General features: G+C 44.8%; 1 protein-coding gene across 1 annotated transcript in view; it reads right to left on the bottom strand.

Annotated features, from left to right (window-relative positions):
• SLC27A2 (solute carrier family 27 member 2) overlaps window positions 1-21,277 on the bottom strand; it is a gene marked incomplete at its 5' end in the record, with an annotated part of 66,689 nt that overhangs the window by 17,771 nt on the left and 27,641 nt on the right. The window contains 3 exons of the mRNA XM_045286466.1: window positions 121-315; window positions 19,262-19,386; window positions 19,883-20,041. Coding sequence (XP_045142401.1) covers window positions 121-315; window positions 19,262-19,386; window positions 19,883-20,041 — 479 coding nt within the window. The remainder of the gene's footprint in view (window positions 1-120; window positions 316-19,261; window positions 19,387-19,882; window positions 20,042-21,277) is intronic.

Genomic DNA, 21,277 nt, shown 5'->3' with positions numbered 1-21,277 from the left:
GAGACCCCTCTGCAAGGGAATCTCCAGTGGCCTACTGATGGGCTTTGGATCTCCACATGAAGCAGCTTTTAAGAAACCTCTTTATTGTGAAAACAGGCTCTTATTTTTCACGGCACTTACTCTCTGAAGGTAGTTAACTCTGCCGACAGCACCAACTTTTCTGGTATAATTCACAAAGCCAATGTTTCCCTCAGTGGCAGCGTAGAACTCATAGATGTGGATGTCCCCAAATCTGTTGATGAATTCTCTCCACACGTCTCCCCGCAAGCCGTTTCCCATCGCCACTCTCACTTTATGATCGCGGTCGTTGGGTTTCTGTGGTAGGAGACCAAATAGAAAATATAAGCCGCAACTTACATATTGATGACGGCTTTTAGAGGCTTGCGAGTAGTCATCGAAGGTGCAAATAATGTTCTCTCCTCATCCAGAGGAGAGCAGAGGAATGAATTATGAGAGACACATGGAAACAATGAGTCCAGTGGCTGAAGGGACGACACAATATCAGTCTCTCAGCCCCACAGGCCCAAAGAACGAGGAGATGTTGCCCCAAGACTTCACTCAGCTGTTCTGAAAAGGGTCACATGAGAGGGTCCTGGCTAGAGTGGCAGAAAAATGTTGAAGAGAACTTAAAATCATCAAAATAGTCTAGGCTTATCGATCGGATAGAAACTGGTGAGACCCTCACAGTTGTCGTTCGGTGCTGGAACTGAGCTCATCTCTGCGTTAGAAAGTTAACCATTTCAATCAACAGGCCAGCGTTTCCCTGCGGAGAGAGGGTTAGGCTAGGAGGGCTGGGGACATGCAACTCAGGGAGGAAGTGGGCTAAGTGATGGTCCATAAAGGGATTGCATTGGATGAGCTGAACCAAAACGTGTATAAACTGTTCATATGTTTTCTAAACCTTGACCTCAATCACAAGACCAAGTTTAAAAAATTGATGGCCTTTATATTTTTCCCTATTTACACTGGTCACAAATTCACCTTCGAGCAGGCCCTTTCCACCACCTACACACATACTTGAGACAATCACATGGAACTAGGTGATGTCAGCACTTAATCCACATCTAATCTGAGGTTAGAATAATGTGTGCATAGTTTTCTTGATGAATCTCAGTGAAGTTCCAGAAAGTAGGGGATGCATAGGGAAGACCTAATGCAATCAATTGCTAGCGAATCCAGGACAGAGAGCCCCCTCAGGACCAATAATGAGAATAGTGATGCCAGGAGGGGAAGGGGAAGGTGGGGGGACAAGGGGGGAACCGATCACAATGATTGACATATGTCCCAGGGGGATGGATAACAGAAAAGTGGGTGAAGGGAGGCAGTGGTTGGTGTAAGACATGAAAAAAATAATTTATAAATGATCAAAGGTTCATGAGGGAGGGAGTGTGGGGGAGGGAGGAAAAGAATGAGGAGCTGATACCAAAGGCTCAAGTAAAAAGACAATGTTTGAAAATGACGATGGCAACAAATGTACAAATATGCTTGACACAATGGATATATGTATGGATTGTGATAAGAGCTGAAAGAGCCCCCAATAAAATGATTTTTAAAACTAAGATCACAAAGGGAATGTTTGGAGTGCTGGGACTGAAAGGAGAGCTTGTGTCAGCACTGAAGGTGAGGGTAGGACCAGGTTGTTTTTCATTCAGCCTAATCATTCATGACATGCCCACAAGTCTGTCTAAGCTTCGAGTTAATGAACTTTTATGTTAATAAGGCCATTCAGATCCTCCAGGAGATCATAGCCTGGTGGGAATGAAAGTTAAATAACCAAGTGCAATTTTAGCTTGCAAACTCTATTACTCTATAACTGTCCAGTTAGTAGAATAGAATGGGGTCAAGGTACCTAGGGGTTGCCTCTCACATAAAATAATTTTGCCATCAAATACTAATTACTTAGATCAGCAGTGTTGTGAATTGAAGTGTGTCCTCTCAAAATAGGTGCTGGTTAACCTGTGGATGTCATATGAGGTAATAACCTTTCAAAATGCAGTATCATGTAATCCATCCATTATTTGAGGTCACAGCAGTGTCAAGTGGATCCTGGTCACCTCTGAATTGGTGTGGTGGTTACTTGTTGGGCTGCTAACCACAAGGTCAACAGTTTGAAACCAGTCTCAGAAACTCACAGGGCAGCTTTATCCTGTCCTCGAGGGTCACTCTGAGTGGGCACCCACTTGATGGCCGTGAGGGTGAGTACAGACAAAAAGATAAACACACAAGGCAATCTCCTTCTTCCTGCACATCGGTCTTTCGTTTCATCTGTTGTTGTTAGTTGCTGTTGAACCGGTGCTGACCCGTGTGGACTCCATGTCGGCAGAGCAGGACTGCTCCGCCGGGTCTTCAATCCTGTGGCCCTACCATCGCTGAAGACAAAGCGGGTGCACAAGCAAACGTGATGAAGAAAGCTGATGGTGCCCGGCTATCAAAAGATATAGGCACTGGGGTCTTAAAGGCTTGAAGATAAACAAGCTGCCATCTAGCAGAGAGGCAACAAAGCCCACACAGAAGAAGCACACCAGCCTGTGTGATCATGAGGTGTCGACTGGATCAGAACCACAACAAACAAGCAAACAATAAAACAAATTACTGAGAAGGAGGAAGGTCAGAGCAGTGACCCCAAACCAATCTGTAGACAATGGGACATCCTGTTACATACAGAAGGGTCACAAGGAAGGTATGGTCATCAGGGCTCAGGATAGCACCGATGAAACACACAATATTCCTCTGGTTCTTTGAGGCTTCCTCACCTCCCACTATCATGACACCAGTCCCGCCTTTCACTGCGGGCTAGACCAGAGCATGTACACAGGTACAGATAGATAAGAGATAAGAGTTCATGACACTTGGAATCCAGGAACAGAAATGGGAGTAGCGATACCAGGAGGGTAGGGAGAAGGTGGGGAGAGGGGGGTGGGGGAGGAAGAGGGAATCGATAGCAATGATCGATGCTTAACCACACATACCCCCTCCCAGGGGAACGAACAACAGAAACCATGGGGGAAGGGAGACAGTGGTTGGTGTTAAGATATGAAAATAATAATCATTTATAATTTATCAAGGGGTCACCAGGGTAGGAGGGGGGCCGGAGGGAAAAAAGAGGAGCTGATAACAAGGGCTTAAATAGAAAGTAAATGGTTATAAAATACTAATGGCAACAGCAGATGCACAGATATGCTTGATACAATCGGTGCATGGATTATTATAAGAGCTCTAAGAGCCCCCAATAAAATCATCTTTTTAAACAAACGAACAAAACTTTTTATCCTCCCCCCCCCACTATACTGTGGCCATTTGGAGGCCAATCACCATGAGCGAGTGTCTTCTGAGGTGCCCCTGGTGGGTTCAAACCACCAACGTTTTGACTAGTAACCAGTTGGTCGACTCTGCGAGTCTCCGTACAAGCATGCACGTGGAAAGATGCATGTCACGTAAGAACGCCAAGCAACAAGGCATGCCCGGGCCCACTGACCAAGAAGGGCCTGTCCTGGCTGCGATCTTGCGTTTGGACTTCCAGCCTCCCAATCTGTGACAAAATAGCTCTTTTTAAAAAAAAAAAAAAAAATTATTTTATCGGGGGCTCATACAATTCTCATCACAATCCATCCATCCATCCATTGTGTCAAGCGCTACCTGGTTTTAAGAGCTATGTCCTGATGGTATTTCTGGTGGAGCGGTGTGAGGTAGTCACGATCAATAGCAGTTCCCACCAAGGGGCACGTGTGGTCGAGAGCATTTCTCACGTTATGTCCTCTACTTTGAGATCACTGTGATGGCATTTTGAGATGAGTTCCTCTTTGGAAAGAATTGTTCAAAAGAGAAGTCAACAGTTTTTGGATAAGGGGGAAAAAACCCAGCTACACTCAGTGCTGTCTGGTCAGTGCCGACTCAGAGCAAGCTGATAGGGCCGCGTAGAACTGCTCCTTTGCCTTTCTGGGACGGTACTGTTTACGGGAATAGAAAGCCTGTGTTCTCCTGAGGAGTGGCGGTTGGTTTTGAATTGGTGACCTTGCGATGGATTGAAGTCCAATAATTCATCACCACTACACACCAGGGTTCCTTCAGATAAGGGGATGGACTTAGAGATACTGGAATTCAAATGCAAAACAGATGATCCTTGAACTGATTTCCCCATGGGAGGAGCCATGAGGCTAGAGGCACACAGAGTCAAATCACACCACACTCATCGAGTCTATGCCAACCCGTAGCGGCCACCTAGGTCAGGGTGGAGCCACCCCTGTGAGTTTCCAAGGCGACAACTCTTCCTGGGAATCGCAAGTGGCATCTCTCTCCGGAAACAACTGGTGGTTCGGAACTGCTGACCTTGCAGTTAGCAGCCCAATGTGAATACAAGGCGGCTTCAAAAAGGTCACAGAAAAACGGAATGAACAGCTCATGGAATGCTTCCCGTGCGCTTTTTGAAGACCCCTCTACATGGGGGTTTGGTTCGTCAGTCGCCCTGGGGTTGTCGTGCTGATGAGGGGGGGCTGTTATCCGCACGGTCAGTTCTGGAACTCACGCCCTGCTCCGAGAAAGACCAGTCCTTCTGCTCCCGTGAAGGTTCACCCCTCACAGATCCCCTGGGCAGTTCTAGTATGTTCTACAGGGTTGCTCTGAGTGGGGCTTGGCTCGATGGCAGTGGGTTTGGTTGGGTTTTTGGAACTGACGAGGTGGACAGCTACTGGTCACTCCAGAAAACTAGGTTCCCTCACCCGTTTCTCTGAGGAGGAAATCAAGAAAGGAAGACCAGGAGCTCTTAAGCAGGGTGTGCGGGTGGGACATCTGCGAAACTGGTTGGCTCAGAATGAGTCTTGTTTGGGTTTGTTATTCTTGACTGCTGAGGAGTTCATGCTAACTCAGGGCAGCTCCACGTGAGTTGGAGTTGAACGGCTCAAGCCTGGGACCTTTCAGCAGCAGATTGCCAGATCCGCCTTCCGAGGTGCATCTGGGTGTATTCAAGCGACCAACACTGGGCCAACTAGTCAAGCACTTGCTTAACTGGAATAAGTTCGAGAGATTCTGACTGAGTGGGGGCCTGTTTTCTGAATCAGCTTCGTAGGTCCCCAGATCACTGAATCGATTCCCTTTTATAATTACCGAGTACCTGCCAGCAGGTGAGTCCTGGCGTGGTTATTAGTAACAGTGGTGTGATAATTAATAGCACCAATGTCACTCTTAAAAGTGTCTCTATATGGATAAGGAGCTAGAGGACCACCCAGGCCAGGAGGCATTATACTTTCCACCAACAATGGTCAGCTTTTCAGAGACCGCCTGTGACCTCTCTCACTACCACTCCGACAATGAAACACCACAGGTCTCTAAAGAGTCCTCAAGGTCACTTAAAGACAGCACTTCATCTGGAGGCTGACCTGCTTGCAGGCCTGCATGAGGACCTCCAAGCTAGCACTCTAAGGGGAAAACCATGATTCACACGCAGCCCACACCAGTCATTCTCTCATCCTCTTACTTCGCTCATTTCCTTGTCTAGTGAATGCTGCCCATCTCCCTCCCATAATAGCTTGCAAACTCCTTTGAAGCCCAATCCACTTCTATATCCTCCAGTTTGGAGCTGTGCTTTGCAGAGAGGGTAAACCTTCCTTGCAAACAAACAAACAAACAAACAAAAAAACCCAGAAAAAAAGAAATGACCTTCATGAGGAAATCCTCAACGTCCTCACTCAACCATTCAGGACTGAGAGCTGCACAAAATTACGTCTTCAGGTGCAGGTGCCCTGGCTGTGCAGGAAGCTGACAGCTGGCTTTACAGGTGCAACTGTCACCTGTAGGCAGCAGGTAGCTGAGCTCATAACAACAGCTTGGGATCAGCTTTCATCATGCAAACTAGGGATCGGCTTACACCAGCAGAAAGGATTAAAGCTCTAGGCTGGAAGTGTTTGTGGACACAAGCCGGGAGACCCTGGGGCCTTCTTAGATGTCTGTTTCTCACCTAGCTTTCCTTCCACAGCCGCTGAGGGTACTAGAGTTTTTCTTTCCCATAGGAGTAGTTTCCCCCTCACCTCCAAAGCTATGCCACAAAGGGAAAGCTAAAGGTCACCAGATTGTTTGTTGTAACAAGGATCAGACCTTCTGTTTGTTTAGCGCTAAGGTGGAGCACACAGGCACACCTGGGGGACTTCAATCCACACTCTTTCATGTCTGAAGAAGGGTGAGGAGTCAGGGGGTCCAGAGAGGAGGGTATAGCGCCATGTGAACAGAGGAAGCTGAAGACTTTTACTGACACGATGTGTCAGGCCCTTGGCCTGTCTTATTTTACGTAAGTTTCACAAGAACGCTATTAAAATGTGGTAGGGCAAGTATTTGCCTCAGATGACAATTGAGGACATGGAGTCTTGGAAAGCTTAACATAACTGGCCCAAGATCACATGAGTAGCAAAATGGTGGTTCTAAGATTCAAATATAGACCTGTGTGATTTCAGAGTACTTTCCCTTAATGATGTGATGATGATGATGATGATGATGATGATGATGATCCACACATCCTTTAAGTGTCAAATGGTTGTCTTAAGACTGCGCCATTCGATTCGTTGGACTTTTTATCGAAACGATGAGTCTTCAATCATGGAAGACCTTTTGAGTGAAATGAAAGCGTAACTACTGAGGCAATCTGGATTTTGAAACAATTAGAGGGACATATATGTTCTAGAAGGAGTCCTGGGGACCTAGTGGTTCCATGTTGGGCTGCAACCCACAAAGCCTGCAGTTCGAAACTACCAGCTGCAATCAGGGAGAAAGACAAAGCTTTCTCCTCCCCGGAGACTCACAGAGACAGCTCTGCCCTGTCCTATAGGGTCTTTCTGAGTCGGCATCGACTCCGTGGCAGTGTGTATGTGAGTAGTATGTTTTTCGGGATCCCCGGTTCTGGGGCTGGTGGGATGAAGCCTGGTTCTTCAGATTCACACAGCTATACAGGCCCCCACAGATGGTTGCACAAACAAAAGGTGGAAAGAGCTTCCCAGGAGTGTCCAGAGGTGGATAATGTAGGTGGCACTGTATGTCCTATAGACCAGGAAAGAGTAAAATGAAGAAGATGCTTCATGCCCCTTCTCTGCACGACTCCTGTCCCAGCTCACTACCACGTTCAACTCTCAGAGCAGTGTCTTCTCGTCAGCACGCTACATTTCTAAGTTAAACGCATACACGATCTCTTGCCTTAGCAAATTTAGACATTATTCATTGATTTATTATTATTTGCTAGATGCATCATGAGTCAGAATCAACTCCATCATGAGTCAGAATTGACTCAATGGCAGTGAGTTTCACTTTTCTCTCCACCATCTTTCTAATATCATAATTTTTGGCTAAATCACTATTTAGTTTTCACATTGTTTTACCCTTCATAAACCACTGGAAAGCTAAGTAACGTGTTATGATAAACTCTTGAGCATATTTTTGTGTTTCTTAAAATTTATTACCTCCTTGAACATTTTATTAGTTTTCTTACTTGCTATATTTAAGTCCTCCTGTAACCTTCCAGCAGGCCTCAAAATAACATTTTCCTTATAGTGAAATCTATCAGAATAGTTTCTTTTCCTTTCTATTATTCTTCCTTTGATTCTTTTGCACCAATCTGGACTAGTTGCTTTCTCAGGCTAAGGATTCCTTTACCTCTTTCCTTGATCTCTCTTCTCTCTTATGCTAAAGAGCACTTGCTCTGGTAGCTTCTGGAAAGAGGGTAAATAGGAGGCAATTTTTCTGAAACTTTCAGTATTGGAAAATGTTATTATCATAGACTTGAGTGATAGTTTGGCTGGATATATTATTTTAGATAGGCAAACGCTTTGACGGCATCACTCCTCTGTCTTCTAGTTTCTAATGTTGCTGTTCTTAAGACAAATGCCATAGAATTTCCTTTATTCTTATCTATATTTTATTAGTTGTTCTTATATATATTCTATATCTTATGATAGAATCTTTTCTTTGATGTGTGTCCTCCCTTGCTTTGGACATTCATTGGGTCTTGAATTCTCACTTCTGGAAAGTTTTCTTCTGTTATTTCTTTAATGATTTCCTTCTCTTCATTTTCCCTTTTCTTCCCCCTATCTTCCACTCAATTAGATTTTGAATTTCTTGGATTGATCGTCTAATTTTCTGATCTATTCGCCCCTCTTGTCCATCACCTGATCTTTTTGTTTATTTTTCTATGAGGTTTCTTAACTTAATCTTCCAAACTTTGAATTAAATTTAGTTTGAATCTTCCAATCTATGTATTAAAAAAAATCAGAGCCCCTTATTATTGTTTTATAAAGACCACCACTGGCACAGAGGTTAAAACATTTGCCTTGAAGATATAGCAGCCTACCTTTGTAAAGATCGACAGCCTAGGAAACCCTAAGAGGCAGTTCTACTCTGTCCTTGAGGGTCACTATAATTAGAAATAGCTGTGCATTACTGGGGATTAATGTTTTGTGGTAACAACATCAGCTCCTGTCCTATATCTATGAAAATGGTAATTATAGTTTTGGGGAAATTTTTTCTTGCTCCTTGAATTGGCATTATTTAGTCTTTTCTTTTGATGATTTTTCCCGTTTATTCATATTTAAGAATATGGCATCAAAAAGATATTCTAGAGCCATGCATGTAGAGGGTTTGTTGTTCAGTGTACTTTACAGTTGGGCAGTGAGCCAAAGTCTAATTCCTACAGAAATTTCTGGGAAAGTTTAGTTCTTCCTAGGAATGACTATCTGCCAATCTTCAGCCGGCAGGCCTACCCCTGGCTACCGGAGTTCGGAGAGCTGCACGGGATAAGGGAGGTGGTAGTGTCCCTGCTCACGATATATCATTTGATCAGTCTCCTGTTTTCAGTGTCCCACTCTGCGAGCTGTTGGAGATGCTCTGGTGGGTAGTGGGCAACATATTGGGCTACTAACCACAACATTGGTGGTTCAATCTTCACCAGCAGAGAGCCTCTGCCCCTGTAAAGAAAGAGTTACCAACCTGGAAACCCACGGAGCAGTTCTACCCTGTTCTGGAGGGCTGCTATGAGTCCGAATCCACCTGAGAGAGGAGTGAGTTTTGTTTTTGTTTCTTTTTCCTACAGGGGAAGGGAGGGGAGTGGCAAGCTTATGGCTACTCATACAACCTTTCAAACAATCATCCTGTTTCTAAGCCGGACACCTTGCCTGACCCTTGGCTGTGTCTAGCCCCTCCAGTCGCTCTGTCTTCAGGAGGTAAGTCAGCCACTTTGTTAAATGCTCTTACGTTTCATCTTCCTCAGCGCCCCACACCAGTCCTGTTCGTCCCCTGGATTCCCCGTGTATGTGCTGTGTAGTGCATGGTTTGGATGTCTCCCAGCCCCTTACACCACGGGGGCTTATATGTCTCCTTGCTCGCCTTGGTTTTTGGCGACTTCTAAAAGGTGGGAAGGGCAGAAAGCCTAGGAACTTAGAAACCAAAATTCCCATCCACATTCTTACTTCTTGTTTTAAAGTTGATTGAATTTTGTAGTTGTGTGTGAGCACATACATGACTCAACAATGTCTCCTCGTATGGGTCAGTGCTAATGTTACCTTCTTCAAGTTGTGTAACCCTTCTCACCCTCCTGGTGTCTTCCCTGTTAACGTAAAATGGAGTGTATGTTCTTGGTAACGTGCCCAAGACAAGAAAGAAAGGAGAAAGCTCAACTTACCTGGCTTACAGCAAAGGCCTCTGCATTCTATCCTCCCGTGTATCCTCCCCAAAGCAGCCCATGGGATCGTCTAGACCAGTGGTTCTCAACCTGTGGGTCTCCCACGACCCTTTCACAGGGGTCGCCCGATTCATAACACTAGCAAAATGACAGTGATGACGTAGCACCAAAATAATTTTATGGTGCGGCGGTCACCACCTCATGAGGAACTGTATGAAAGGGTGGCAGCATTAGGAAGGTTGAGAACCACTGGTCTAGACTCTAGAAAGCCACCTCCCACCCGACTCTTCTTCCTATTACAGCCCTTTGCTGTTGGTTTTGCCCCTGGACATTTCAGTCTCAGCCTAGGAAAGCCCTTGCCCCAGGGCAGCCAAGCAGTCTCCCCTCTGTCATGTTGCTTGCAGATCCCAATAGACCAGGTCCTTCCTACCAGGGCTGGGCACACAATGAGCACCCCTTTCCCCTGGAAGCTTTCTCTGCAACCTTCCAAACTCACCTTCTCTGGGAAACCTTCCTCAATTCTGCTCTCCTGCCCAACTTCCTTTGGCTTGCTCTGTCTTGGCCCTGGAGCCTGGTGACGTTAGTGCTTATGTGTTGGGCTGCTAACCTCAAGGTTAGCAGTTCAAAACTATCAGCTGCTCTGTGGGAGAAAAGACGGGGCTTTCTACTCTTGTGGAGAGTTACACTCTTGGAAACTCACAGAGGGCAGTTCTACCTTGTCCTATACGGTAGCTGTGAGTGGACATCGACTGGACGATAGTGAATTTGGGTTTTTGGTTTGGTCTTGGCCCCCCACAGATCCAATTGGTCACGCTCCACTCTGTGATGTTATAGTCCTTTCCATTCTCATTTCTGTCCGCATGAAGACTGAGCCAAGACGGAACGTTTAAGCCCAAAGGGATCGCAGAAGTTATCTAAATTTTCAAGGAAGGCAGACAACTGTAGTGAGGTAAGTTGGGTCTATTCGGCAGCTGAAGGATTCTGGGTTAGCTTATTTCCACTTCTAAATATCATAGGACTGCGTGGAGAGTCTCTGGAACTCTTTCCTGGTTCTTTTTTCTTCTTCCATCTCCTCCTTTCACCCTGGACACATTCCCAAATGGCAGCAGGATGTTTCATTTAGGCCCCTTGACATGGCCTGTAGCCGGAGTAGCAACATAAGCAGCATTGGCAATACCCTGTTGCATTAAGTGCTTCTTTCTTCAGTTGCTTTACCAGGCAACCACCCTCGCAGAATGGGAGCTGCCAACTGCCACAAAAAGCACCAGACGGGCAATGACCAAGGACCTGACCTTTCGCTGTAAGCAGGTGTTCCAAAAGCTAAGGCTCAAATCTACCAATGAAGACAGGGAGGGATATTCGACTGTAATACTGTAAAAATCATTTAGTCAGTAACTTTGCCAACTCCCAAGCACCTTAGATCAGCTTTAACTGACCAATGTGAATTTCATCCTTTGTTTATTCCCTTGTATATGTGGGGCAGAATTTTTATTGATTCCTTCAATAAGTATATACTGAACTACTATGGCCTATATGTTGTTAGGCCCTAAAACAGTCAACACATAGTTCTCATGTGCTGAAAAGTTACTACACACAAGGTACTTTGTTAATTGCTTTATCTGTATAATAGGTGGCGATGTGGGCTAGGTGTTGGGCTGCCAACTGCAAGGTTGATGGTTCAAAATTCACCAGCTGCCCCTCGAGAGAAAGATGAGAGTGGCTGCTCCTGTAAAGATTTACAGGGTCGCTACGAGTAGGAATTGACTTGGTGGCAACAGGCTCATGGCTGTCGTTGTTACGTATGCCATCTCATAGTCCCCATGTGGCAGGCACTGTTATTGACCCTGTTGGCTAGTAGAAAACTGAGACTTTGTGATTTTACCTATCTTGCTTACGTGGTAGAGTCAGGACTCAAGCTTGCTGGCTCCACAGTCATGCTCTTAACCACCATGTGAAGTCCATTGAGCTAAGTAAGAACCACAGACCTAAGGGTGGCTGGAGGAATCCCTCTACAGGCCTCTGCTATACCTATGGTTAAGAAGGGGGAGGAGATGGGTACAGGCCTGCACGTCTTCAACATTGGTCCCAGATTCTGCTGATGAGCTGTGCTGTTTGGGGATGGGCATTTGGTTTAGTTGCTCAACAAAGGTGGGCATTGTCTCGCAGATCCAGCGTTCCCAGAGGGGGTGGGGGTGTGTGGCAGCTAGCAGGGGGCTGTTCTTCCAGGCTGAGAATGAGATTAGAAAGTGCCAATAACACTAAGAGCTTTCTACCTTTGGTCCTAGTTTCAATTCACGTTTGTTTGGAAGTCTTTTGATAACTCTTTCCTGGATGCAGTTGTTGAGTGATGCCTATGTGTAACAGAACAAAACAGACCAGCCCCGTACTAGCCTCCCCATTGTTACGTCTGAGTTCATTGTTGAAGCCACTGTGTCAATCCATCTTGTCCAGGGCCTTCCTCTTTTTCATTGTCCCTCGACTTTACTGAGCATGATGTCCTTCCCCAGGGACTAGTCTCTCTAGACAACATGTCCAAAGTAAGTTAGAAGAAGTTGTGTCAGCTTTTCCTCTAAGGAGCACTCTGGCTTTACTTCTTCCAAGACAGATTTGTTTGTTCTTCTTGGCTGAAAGCAGAGAATAGCAGCACGATGTTTACTTGTTTTTATACGACGCACCTTAGTCCTCACAGTAAGATACTTGATGCTTCAACGCTTCAAGAGGTCTTACATAACAGATTTACTCAATGCAATCAGCATTTGATCTCTTGACTGCTGCTTCCATGACAATTGATTGTGGATCCAAGCAAGACAAATCCTTAACAATTTCAATCTTTTCTCTTTTTACCATGATGTTACCTATTGGTCCCATTGTGAAGATTTTGGTTTTCTTTACGTTGAGATGTAATCCATACTGAAGGCTGCAATCCTTGATCTTCATCAGCAAGTGCTTCAAGTCCTCCTCACTGTGAGCAAACAGAGTTGTTCCATCTCTATACCGCGGGTTGTTAATAAGCCTTCCTGCGGCCCTGATGCCACATTCTTCTTCATATAATCCAGCTTCCCTGATGATCTGGTCAGCACACAGACTGAGTAAGTATGGCGAGATGAGGTTACCCTGGTGCACACCTTTCCTGATTTTAAATGATGCAGTATACCCTTGTTTTGTTCTCATAGCTGCCCTTGATTGATGTACAAGTTCTGCATGAGCACGATGAAGGGTTCTGGAATACCATTCTTCTCAAAGTTATCTATAGTTTGCTATGTCTATACAGGATAATGCCTTAGCATAGTCAATAAAAGAAGTAAACACTGTTCTGGTATTCTCTGTTTTCAGCCAAGATCCATCTGACATCCCCCATGGTATCCCTTGTTCCCCATCCTCTTCTGAATCTGGCCTGAACCTCTGGCAGCTCCCTGTTAAGGTACTTCTGCAACTGTTGTTGGATGATCGTAAGCAAAATTTTACTTGCATGTGAAATTTATGATAATTTGCACATTCTGTGGGGTCACCTTTCTTTGGAGTGGGTACAGATATGGATCTCTTCCAGTCAGTCGGCCAAATACGGTAGCTGTCTTCAAATTTCCTGGCATCGATGAGTGTATGCTCAACCAAGCATCCAAATCTTTCCTGAAGGTCTCTTTAAGTTAATAGAATCTGGGCTTCCTATGCTTTTAAAGTTCTCTAACAATAGATTTTTAAAAAGAAGCTTGACCATTCCTTACAATTATTATAAATATTTTCCAGACAAACCAGAACTCAGAGGTGGAAGGAAACAAAGGCAAACAAGGACGTATAATCTACTTTTAGATCAGGCGTTATCCATGAATTATATGCCTTCATGAAAAACAAACTGAAGCAACATCTTGCTAAGTCGAGGGACTTGCTTTCCTGCTGTTGAGCCTACGGTCACCCGGCCCAAAGCAGCTCTTGCCCGAGGCTCTGCTGGCATCCCTTCACCCCCACATATTGAGCAACACTGCAAATTAACTTTTTTTCTCCCCAGCTTAGAGAATAATCGATAAGAAACCTATTACTTTGTGATTTAATGAAAAGGGCTGTGTGTTTCCTTAAGTTTAATTTGAAGAGCTCACCTGTTCAGGAGTTACTTTCTAATACTAAACCTACACCCAGGATGTCCTTCATTATGATAGAAATGGTAGTCACTGTCCCTAAATGATGTAAGTCTCTGTGGAATCTCCATCCTCCGGAAGGCTTCCTCTTTGAGGAGGAGGGCATTGCCTCAACCTGCAAGTTATTTGTGAAACCCTAGAGCAGGGGTCCTCAAACTATGGCCCGTGGGCCACACGTGGCCCACCGAGGACATTTATCCGGCCCGCCGGGTGTTTTTGCCCAGTTTGTTTTTGAACTTCAAAATAAGATATGTGCAGTGCGCATAGGAATTTGTTCATGGTTTTTTTTTTTAAACTATAGTCTGGCCCTCCAACGGGTCTGAGGGACAGTGAACTGGCTTCCTTTTTAAAAAGTTTGAGGACCCCTGCCTTAGAGCAATCAAATATCGTGCCGCTCTTTTGAGTTAATACGAGATTTTATTTGGAACACCACAGCATACGTTGAAGATGCAAAACCCTAATCCCATCTTTGTGTTCCAGCATCTCTCTGAGATAACCCTGAGACAAAAGGTGTGTGTGTGTGTGTGTGTGTGTGAGAGAGAGAGGAGAGAGAGAGAGAGAGAGGAGAGAGAGAGAAAGAGCGAGAGCCTGGAGAGAGTGACACACAAACATGTTTGTTTTCCTCCCGTCCAAAGGTGGCTCCCATTAGAGCTAATAGAAACAACACACCCTCCCCGGGAGACTTCTAACTGACAAGGGGGTGCTTTTGAGCTAGCGAAGAAAAGCCAAACAGCTGGGCCCCATGTGGGTTTCTTGGGTTTAACAGAGAGGCAGCAATCTTGAGGACCCGGGTGGAATACTAATGTGAAGAAAATTCAATAATGACATCAACAGGAAGAAGCTGTAGAAAAAGTTGCAACACCATTCACAGGTAAACTATGACCCTTGGTCATGAATCTGTGGTTATGCAAAAACAAACAACCCCCCCAAAAACAGGATAATACATGCCACACGTAAACATTTCTCTCTCTCAACTTAATGACATGCTTTTCAGGGGCAGGGATTTAGAAGTTTGTTCATTCAACAGAATTCATCAAATGCTCACGACGTGCCAGGTGACTCAGGGCCTGGGATGCGGCAGTGAACAAAACCACTGCTCAAATGGAGTTCTCTTTCTTCTTCTCCTTTTAAAAATTTTAAAATAAATCATTTTATTGGGGGCCATACAGCTCTTACACCAATCCACACATCAATTGCATCAAGCACAGTTGTACAAATGCTGCCATCATCCTTTCCTTTCTACTTGAGTTCTTGGTATCAGCTCCTGTTCCCTGCCCCCCACCCCTGGCCCCTCGATCGCTTACACATTCTTATTATCAAAAGGAACTTTCATTTAACGGGTTAGACAGACTATAACGCATGCAGGAGCTGCAGAAAGCCCATGGAAAATTCCGTTTTCTTTTACTTCTCCACTTTTCCACAAATGTTTCAAGTCTCCTCAGATAGATTATAATAGGAGCAATAAAACTTAAAATTCGAACTCATTATCAACTCCTAGTGACCTTATTAGACAGGGTAGAACAGCCGGTGTGGGTTTCTGAGGCTATGGATCTTTTGGGGAGTAGACAGCCTCATCTTTCTCCCTCAGATCGGCTGGTGGTTTCAAACTGCTGACCTTGAAGTTAGCAGCCCCACTCGTAACCCACTAAGTTACCACAGCTTGTACATCAGGGGTTTTAAGTGCCATCAGAAGCAGTAATGATATGGACAATGACGGAGAGGGTGATGCATTGGATAGTATGAGGGACCTCTCTGATTAGGTGAAATTAACACATGGGTTGAATGAGGTCAGAGCAAAGCATGCAGCTTGGTAACTGGAGAAGAGTGTATGATCCGTCTTTCTATGCCCACAGAGGCTAGTACTGTGATCTGCACATTAAAACAAATCCAGTGCGATGGAGTTGATTCTACCAGCAGATTGTCAAGTCTTTCTTCCGTGGTGTCTTTGGGTGGACTTGCCCCTCAAACTTTTGGTTATCGGTTCAGCACTTAACCATTGGTGCCACCCAGGGGGGCTCGAGTGCTTATAAATACACCACTGTATCAAGTTTGTGATCCTGGTAGTGCCGTGCATTTGGCATTGGCCAGCTAATCACAAGGTTGGCCGTTCAAACTAGCAGACCCCAAGGAGAAAGAGGAGGCTGTCAGCCTTGGGAACCTCACATAGAGTCGTTAGGGTTCAGAACCGACCAAATGGCAATGGGTTTCATTTTTTTTCTCATTAGAGTTTGTTTCCTGTGCTCATTGAATGTATTAAGCCGATTAGGATCTGGTGCGTTTACTGCATTATCTAGTCCGATGGTTCCCAACTTGGGGGAATTTTGCCTGCTGGGACATTTCATGTCTGGAGACATTTTGATTATCACAACTGGGTAGGAGTACTAACAGTAGCTCCTGGGTGGAGGCCAAGGACGATGCAAAACATCCTACAATACACAGGATAAAACCACACAGCCAAGAATCATAGAAAGCAAAATGTCAAAAGTACCACTGGTGAAAAACTTGGATCTAGTCTTAAGGCAGGTAGGTCACTAGATCTCTAAGGAGAAGCTCTTTTGAGAAGCACCATCAGAAATATCTGGATGTCTGCAAACAAAGTGGACCCGAAGCCCTGGAGCTACCTTACGTTATCTGTTCCAAACGTAGTGAAGGAGATTCGGCTAGTTAGTTTCAAGCCCACATAGAAATTTATTCATTAACTAGCACTAAGTAAGAAAGGCGAGATCCTTCCTGGGTCCCCACACGCAACTGGTGACCCAAACATGGCCAGCCCTCATCCTTGTGACCTGGTGACCAACATCATGGCCAGCCCTCACCCTTGCCCACTCATTGACCGGGGGTAACTCCCTCTCCTGGATTAAGACCCCTCTTCTGCTTGAGGTCAGAGTTATGCCCTCCTGGATCACGCTCCTGGGGCATCATCCCCTCTACTCGACGCATGTGAACTCTACCTTAGTGCCAGGTCCCTGGCCATACCCGAGTGGGCAAAATTCCTTCCACAACCACCCTACCTTGCTCCAAGCTGCCTTTTGGGTCAGAAAGATTTCCTTCCCGGAACAACCACCCAGGCCTCAGCTATCATCTGAACCAACACATCACAGTCAAACTCTCTACAGCGAAGACAAGGAAACAATCCTGAGAGCAGCTCAGGGCAACAAAAGAAAGCAAAGTCACCAACAAAGGAGACCCAATACACTGAATGCAGGCAAGAAGGCAATGGGGTGGCATCCATGAAACTCGGAAAGAGGAAAACTGCCAACCCAGAATCATAAACCCAGCCAAGTGTTCCCTATGACTGCTGGATTAGGCATGTCCAGATAGACAGAAATGAATGTGTAAAAGTCAACCAACGCTATAAGAAAGACTAAAGGGAGTTTCCCAGACAAACTGCAGTAGACACCAATCTGAGAATAGCATACATGACACCCCAGAAAGAATCAAGCACGACGGAGACATACCCACAGTCAAACAAACCCACCAGACTGAAAATATGGAACCAGAGACATTAATTTGTAACCAAGGCAATGACAAAGTCCAAAGGAACGGTATAGTTACAGGACCTTTACAGGGAGAGGGAGTCAAACTCGGAGGCAATATACAGCAAGAGTGAGGTGGGCAAACACAGATGGGTGCCGGGAAAGGCACTGTCTGGAAAACCAGAGGTCAAGGTGAATACTGCAATATTGAAAAGGTCAATCCTGTGAGAGGGATGATCTACGAGTGGCTGCATTGATAGATGAGCAGGCTGAAAGGATGTGGGAGTATATCCACCAATACATAGAGGTTTGACAGAGGCTCTTTGGACATGGGTACCTACCTTGGCTGCAAAGATATCAACAAATGTGGTGGAGCATACAACAGACAAAGTTATGAAAACTTCTTAGACACAACCAAACACCTAGAGGGAATGAACTGCTGGACTTGGGGATCCAGGACCATTGTTTTGGGTCACACCAAGGTCAACTGGAATAACACAGTCTACAAAGACATTGTGGTACATCCTACTTTGGTGAGTAGCAACCGAGGTCCTAAAAGTTTGTGAGCAGCCATCTACGGTGCAATTATTGGTATCCCCTTGTCCAGAAGAAAACAGGAGATACATGGAAAATTAGTCGAATGACCCACTCTAACATCATCTTCACAACGCGGAGACAAGAACTAGTTGGTTCCTGAATATCACTACCAAATGCTCTGAAAGGGATCACACTAGAAGGTCCTGGTTAGAGTGGGAGAAAAATATGGATTCAAAATAAAAATAGTTAAAAAAAACCCAGCCTTACTGTTGGCATAGAGACTCAGAACTCCTGAACTATGTTCCTTAGTTGCCCTTTATTTCTGGAAATGAACTCACACTGATGGCTCAAGTTTCAGCCAAACAATAGACAGGTTTACAAGGGAACAATAGCACTAGTGAGGCACATACACCTCTGAGGTCAAGAGGTCGGTATTTACTCAAGGATAAAATTCAAAAGGTTTAGGAAAGAAGGAGGAATAGAAACAGGAAATTCAAGGAGGAAAATGGTTAAGCGGTGTTTCATTGTGGGAATTCCAATCAAGGCGATGAAACAAAATGAGCATGCATTGTTGAACAGACAACGAATTTCTTCTGCAGACGCTCACCAATTCACAATAAGAATTATTTTTTAAAAACGAAGTAAAAGTTTACTCCATATCTTTGTATAAGAGAGAGAAGCCAAGATGTGATTTCAGTTTTCAAACATTTTATAGCACATGGAAAAGAGGAGGCAGGAAGTCAAATACCTGTAATGAGACAAAGGCCACCCAGCCCAACCCAACCCAACTTAACCCCACCCCACCCAACCCAATTCAACTCAAACAACCCAACCCAACCCAACCCAATCCAACTCAAACAACCCAACCCAACACCATTGCATCAATTCCAACTCACAGTGAACCTATAGAGCAGGGTAGAGCTGCTCCTGTGAGTTTCTGAGACCACACCTCTAAACTGGAGTAGAAAGCCTAGTCTTTCTTCCTTGGAGCAGCTGGCAGTTTCAAACTACTGACCTTGTGGTTAACAGCCCAATACATAAAGCTGATAGTGGTGATGACTGTACAATTCTTGATGTGATTGAACTATTGAGTTGTATGATGTATGAAAAAAAAAAACCAATATAAAGGACGGGAATCATGACTCTCACTAGAGCGTCTCAAGTCAGTTCAATGTGAGTTATCATCTGAACAGGACTGTGACAGGCTTTAACAGGCAGAGGGGGAAGCAGAGGACCTGACAGGTAGAAGGGAAGATGTGAAGAGAGGTAAAGAGGTAATAGCAGCTGCCATCTGTTAACCCCCCTCTAGAATGTACGTGTGGCTGTCCGGCACTTAATTATGAAAAACAATTTTAGTATCAACTGAAAACATATACATACAAGTCAACTGAAATAAAGCACAATCTAAGGAGACCCGATTTCTCACCAAATCCAAATTCAACAAGGTATGGAACCAAGGTGATTATTACCTGGGGTGAGTTGCATAAATACCGAAGCAGTTCACCGATGTACTGAATGACAGTGACGTTGTATTTTCGGCAGTCATCCCAAAACTGGCTGGCTGAAAATTTGGTCCGTAAAGCCAGAGTAGCACCTGCAAACACAGAAGTCATAGAAAATGTCAATACAGTAGTGCCACAAAAATCCCCCAACTATACTTGTATCTACTTTGCCATCGTTGACAGGGAGAAATTAGAAAATGAAACTATGTTTAAAAACAAAAAGTAAGTCCCTATTATATGCTTGAGTTTGTCCTATATAAGGGTTTCCAAACTAGTGGAAGGAAGACACTTACAAAAGTCATTCCAATACAAGGCAGCATGCAGTATGAGGTTCTGACCAAGCTCTAAGGGAGTGTGTGTGTGTGTGTGTGTGTGTGTGTGTGTGTGTGTGTGTGTGTATTAATTCTGCTTGGGGTGAGCACTGAATCACATTCTAGAAGAGGTAGGCTTTCAGTTAGGTCTTGAGAAATGAATATGGAGAGACAGCAGACAGGAAATGACCCATATTGTGCATTAGTTTTCCTTTTAGCAGATGTGATCGGATGGCTGTGTGCTGGCCTCCAATTCTCGTCAAGAGAAAAAGCTTACCTTTCAGGATACAGCCGTGTACTCCAATCATCATTGCAGCACTGTGGTACAAGGGCAGAGTGGTATAGATGACATCATCTTCCCTAACCCCGCTTGCTGTAGCAAGCCCAGTTCCATACCAGAGGCGCTGATGGTTGATGACCGCTGCTTTGGGGAGACCTTGGCAAAGACACAAGCAAAGTCATGAATGAGGCAAGATTGGCCCTTCACAGGCATGCAGCCTGGGAGATTCCTCATCCTGTGTTCAGACAATTCTACGGTAGACTCCACAATCAATAAAACCAGGAGTCAATCATTTTTCTTGTGGGTATAAAAAATCAGACAGTAACTGTTTTAGGTTCTGCAATCAATGAACTCTGTTTTCGTGTGAGAGCGTCCCAGTCATACGTAAACAAATGAGCATTGCTGTGTTCCAATAAAACCTTATTTACAAAAACACTGGGGCTGTATATGGCCCCCAGTCCTCAGTTCACTGATTCCTGAATTAGATGGTCATTTCAGTGGTAACTGAAGAGAAAGGGAACGAAGCGAACGAATAGCTATTGAATCTATATTTTGAGTTCTAACATTTTGCAAGTTATTATTAAATATTTCATTTAATCCTCAAAGCAAGTTTATGAAATAAGTAGAATTCTATTCTCCAGTCCAGATGAGATGAGATGAAATCATTTGGTATCATCAGTCACATAAAGATAAATAGCTGTGCTTTTTCCTCCCACTCTTACCAGGCTCCAAGTGTTTTGGGGGATTAGGATGGTATGACATTGTGGACATGAGGGAAAAAGAGAAGATTCAAGAGACATTTTGAAGAGAGAAACAAAAATTGGATTTGGTGACTGACTGGGCTGGAGGAGATGAATGAAAATGATGTAAGAGCCCAGACAAACTCACACCTTGGAGCTCCAGTCTCCGAGAAGAGTTAGACACACATCCGTTCTGCTCATATTGAAATGGAAGGACAGTTAGGAAATGCTAAGTTCTGTGGGGCACAGAAGGGATTCTGTCCTGAGTGGGAGTGAGGTGAGTCTGGGGGCAGAGACAGGAACTTGGGGAAGAGCCAGAGGGCTGGAAAGGGTTGGTCTTGACCATCAGCTGAAAGAGTTTAGTCTCACCCCCCAAAGTGTTGGAAGATGACCTGGGCTCTCCCAGGCTGACGTTGGGTTGATGAGTTTACATTCAGGGAATACATTCAAGATCATTGCAAAGAAAGGAGAATGTATGTGGACATTTAAGGGTAGCACAGGAAACTTGAAAGGCTTTGGGGTTTAGGATGGACAGGCTTGTTGTACGTGGGGCCAGGGTCAGGCTTCTCTATGCTCTACTTTGGTGGCAAAGTCGGAGGTAAATTTAGAAAGGCTCCCCTTTTCAGTGAACTATCACTTCAGAATATATACA

The sequence above is a fragment of the Echinops telfairi genome, unplaced genomic scaffold (genome assembly GCF_000313985.2).
Source record: "Echinops telfairi isolate 266 unplaced genomic scaffold, ASM31398v2 ScPeMD7_8;HRSCAF=38, whole genome shotgun sequence".
Taxonomy (NCBI): Eukaryota; Metazoa; Chordata; class Mammalia; order Afrosoricida; family Tenrecidae; genus Echinops; species Echinops telfairi.
Note: the sequence above shows the minus strand (reverse complement) of the source record. Positions and strands in the feature narration are given on the sequence as shown.